The 2,407-nt window shown below is 58.0% G+C and overlaps 1 protein-coding gene across 1 annotated transcript in view; it reads right to left on the bottom strand.

Moving 5' to 3' along the window:
• GZMM (granzyme M (lymphocyte met-ase 1)) overlaps nt 1–2,247 on the bottom strand; it is a 6,398-nt gene extending 4,151 nt beyond the window's left edge. The window contains exon 1 of the mRNA XM_011964085.1: nt 2,147–2,247. Within this exon, the coding sequence (XP_011819475.1) occupies nt 2,147–2,201 (55 nt within the window). The 5' untranslated portion in view covers nt 2,202–2,247. The remainder of the gene's footprint in view (nt 1–2,146) is intronic.
• Between the last annotated feature and the right edge of the window lie 160 nt (nt 2,248–2,407).

Here is a 2,407-nt window from a genome sequence, read left to right as displayed (position 1 = left end):
ATTCTCCTGCCTCAGCCTCCCAAGTAGCTGGGATTACAGGAGCCCACCACCACGTCCGGCTAATTTTTTTGTATTTTTAGTAGCGACGGGGTTTCACCATGTTGACCTGGCTGGCCTCAAACTCCTAACCTCAGGCGATCCACTTGCCTCGGCCTCCCAAAGTGCTGGGATTACAGGCGTGAGCCACCGCGCCTGGCAAGAAGTGTACTCTTTAAATAGGTAAATTGTATAGTGCACAAATGATTTCCTAGTAAAACTGTACAAAAATTATTTTAAACCAATCATGAATTTAAAAGGATCGACTTCATAATGTGATGTAAATCAGCCCAGAATCTTTCTCTGAATCTCCATCATGCTTTGAAAATCCAGTCCCCGCTTGGGGGCCGGGTGCGGTGGCTCACGCCTATAATCCCAGCACTTTGGGAGGTCGAGGTGGGCAGATAGCCTGAGGTCAGGAGTTGGAGATCAGCCTGGCCAACGTGGAGAAACCGTGCCTGTACTAAAAATACAGAAATTAGCTGGGCATGGTGGCGGGCACCTGTAATCCCAGCTCCTCGGGAGGCTGAGGCAGGAGGATTGCTTGAGACCAGGAGGCGGAGGTTGCAGTGAGCCGAGATCACACCACTGCACTCCAGCCTGGGTGACAAAGAGCAAAACTCTGTCTTAAAAAAAAAAAAATCCACACGGCCCTGCAACCACCTTCTTCCTCCTCCCCTCTCCAGTCACACAGGCCCCTACTGTGCCTGCAAGCTGCCCGCACCCCGGGGCCTTTGCCTGTCCCACCCAGCTGGCTGCATGCCTTCCCCCCACCGGCTTCCTCCCTTGGTTTCTGCTCGTCTCCTGCAGCAGCCCTCCACCTGCCCTCTCGCCCTCCTGCTTCCTCTGCTCTGCTGGCCTCCTAGCACCAGCCCCTCCCAGAGACTGGCACACAGCCTCGTGCCTGGCCTCTCTCTCCCAGCCAGACAGGAGGGCAGGCCTAGAACAGCGTGAGCCCTGCAAATACAGATGGACACACGGAAAGAAGGGAGAAAGGAAGCAGGGACACAGGGAGGGAGGAAGGAGAGATGGAAGGAGGAAAGGTTGATGGATGGATGGGAGGAAGGAGAGAAAGAGGGAGGAAAAGGAGAGAAGCATGATGGATGGACAGGTGGATACATGGAAGGAAGGAGGGAGGGAAGATGATGGGTGGAGGGAGGGAGGGATTGATGGAAGGAGGAAGGTTGAAAGGAGGGATGGATGATGGATGGATGGGTGGGTGGAAGAATGGGACGAAGGACGATGATGGATGTGTGGACGGGTGGAGGGAAGGAAGGGGAATGAAAGGAGGGAGGGAGGATAGACCCGTGGGTGGAAGGAAAGAAGAATGGGAGGAAGAACGATGATGGAAGCGTGGACGGGTGGAGGGAAGGAAGGGGGATGAAAGGAGGGAGGGAGGGAGGGATGGATGATGGACCTGTGGGTGGAGGGAGGGATGGATGATGGATGGATGGGTGGTTGGAAGAATGGGAGGAGGGATGATGGATGCGTGGACGGGTGGAAGAAAGGAAGGGGGATGAAAGGAGGGAAGGAGGATAGACCCGTGGGTGGAAGGAAAGAAGAATGGAAGGACGATGATGGCTGAGGCTGGATTCCCACCTCTGCCCACCTTCTTGGGTCCTCAGCTCATCAAAGAGCCCCTGTCACTCAGTCCAGCCGGAATGCAGGGGAGCCGCCACCCACCTCCCTCCTCCCTCACTGCTGGGCACCTAGTCCCAGGCAAGCCCTTGGTGGTCGGAGGCAGCCGACGGGGATCGAGTGCCGGCTCTGCCCTCCCAGCTGGGTGGTCCTAGGTCAGTATCTCCTTCACTGAGTCTCAGGTTCCTGCTCTGCACCTTGGGTGTGAGCATGGCCCCTGCCTTCTGGGTGCTGCCGGGAGGATGGACGGGGTGAGCCGGTGGACACCGCACCCCCGCACAGTCCCGGGACGTCTGCCCAAGGTGAAGCGTGAGGAGCTCAGGACGCCCCAGGCCTCAGTCCCCCTCCAAACAAGGATGAATCTCCGCTCTTACACCCAGGATGCCCGCGCCCAGGACCACCCCTCCCATCCAGGGATCCCCCTGAGAGCACTGGGCCTCAGTATCCCCCCTGCACTCTGGCTCCCACTCACCTACCAACAGGGCCCCCAGGGCCAGCACCAGCAGCGAAGGCTCACAGGCCTCCATGCCGCTGTGGAGACCCAGTGTGGGTGCTGGCCCCGGCCCCGAGCCTCCCCACAGGCGCTTCCTGTGGGGGAGACGACAGTCACAGCCCCGCCCACCGCTGCACACCCGAAACCCTCCACCCAGGAGCATTTTAGAAAGTGATTCTCAAAGAGGACTCGAGATGAAGCCACACTGCCATCATCGCACCTGAAAAAGTAACACCTTTT

Source organism: Colobus angolensis, unplaced genomic scaffold (assembly GCF_000951035.1).
Source record: "Colobus angolensis palliatus isolate OR3802 unplaced genomic scaffold, Cang.pa_1.0 Scaffold64, whole genome shotgun sequence".
In the NCBI taxonomy this organism is placed as follows: Eukaryota; Metazoa; Chordata; class Mammalia; order Primates; family Cercopithecidae; genus Colobus; species Colobus angolensis.
Note: the sequence above shows the minus strand (reverse complement) of the source record. Positions and strands in the feature narration are given on the sequence as shown.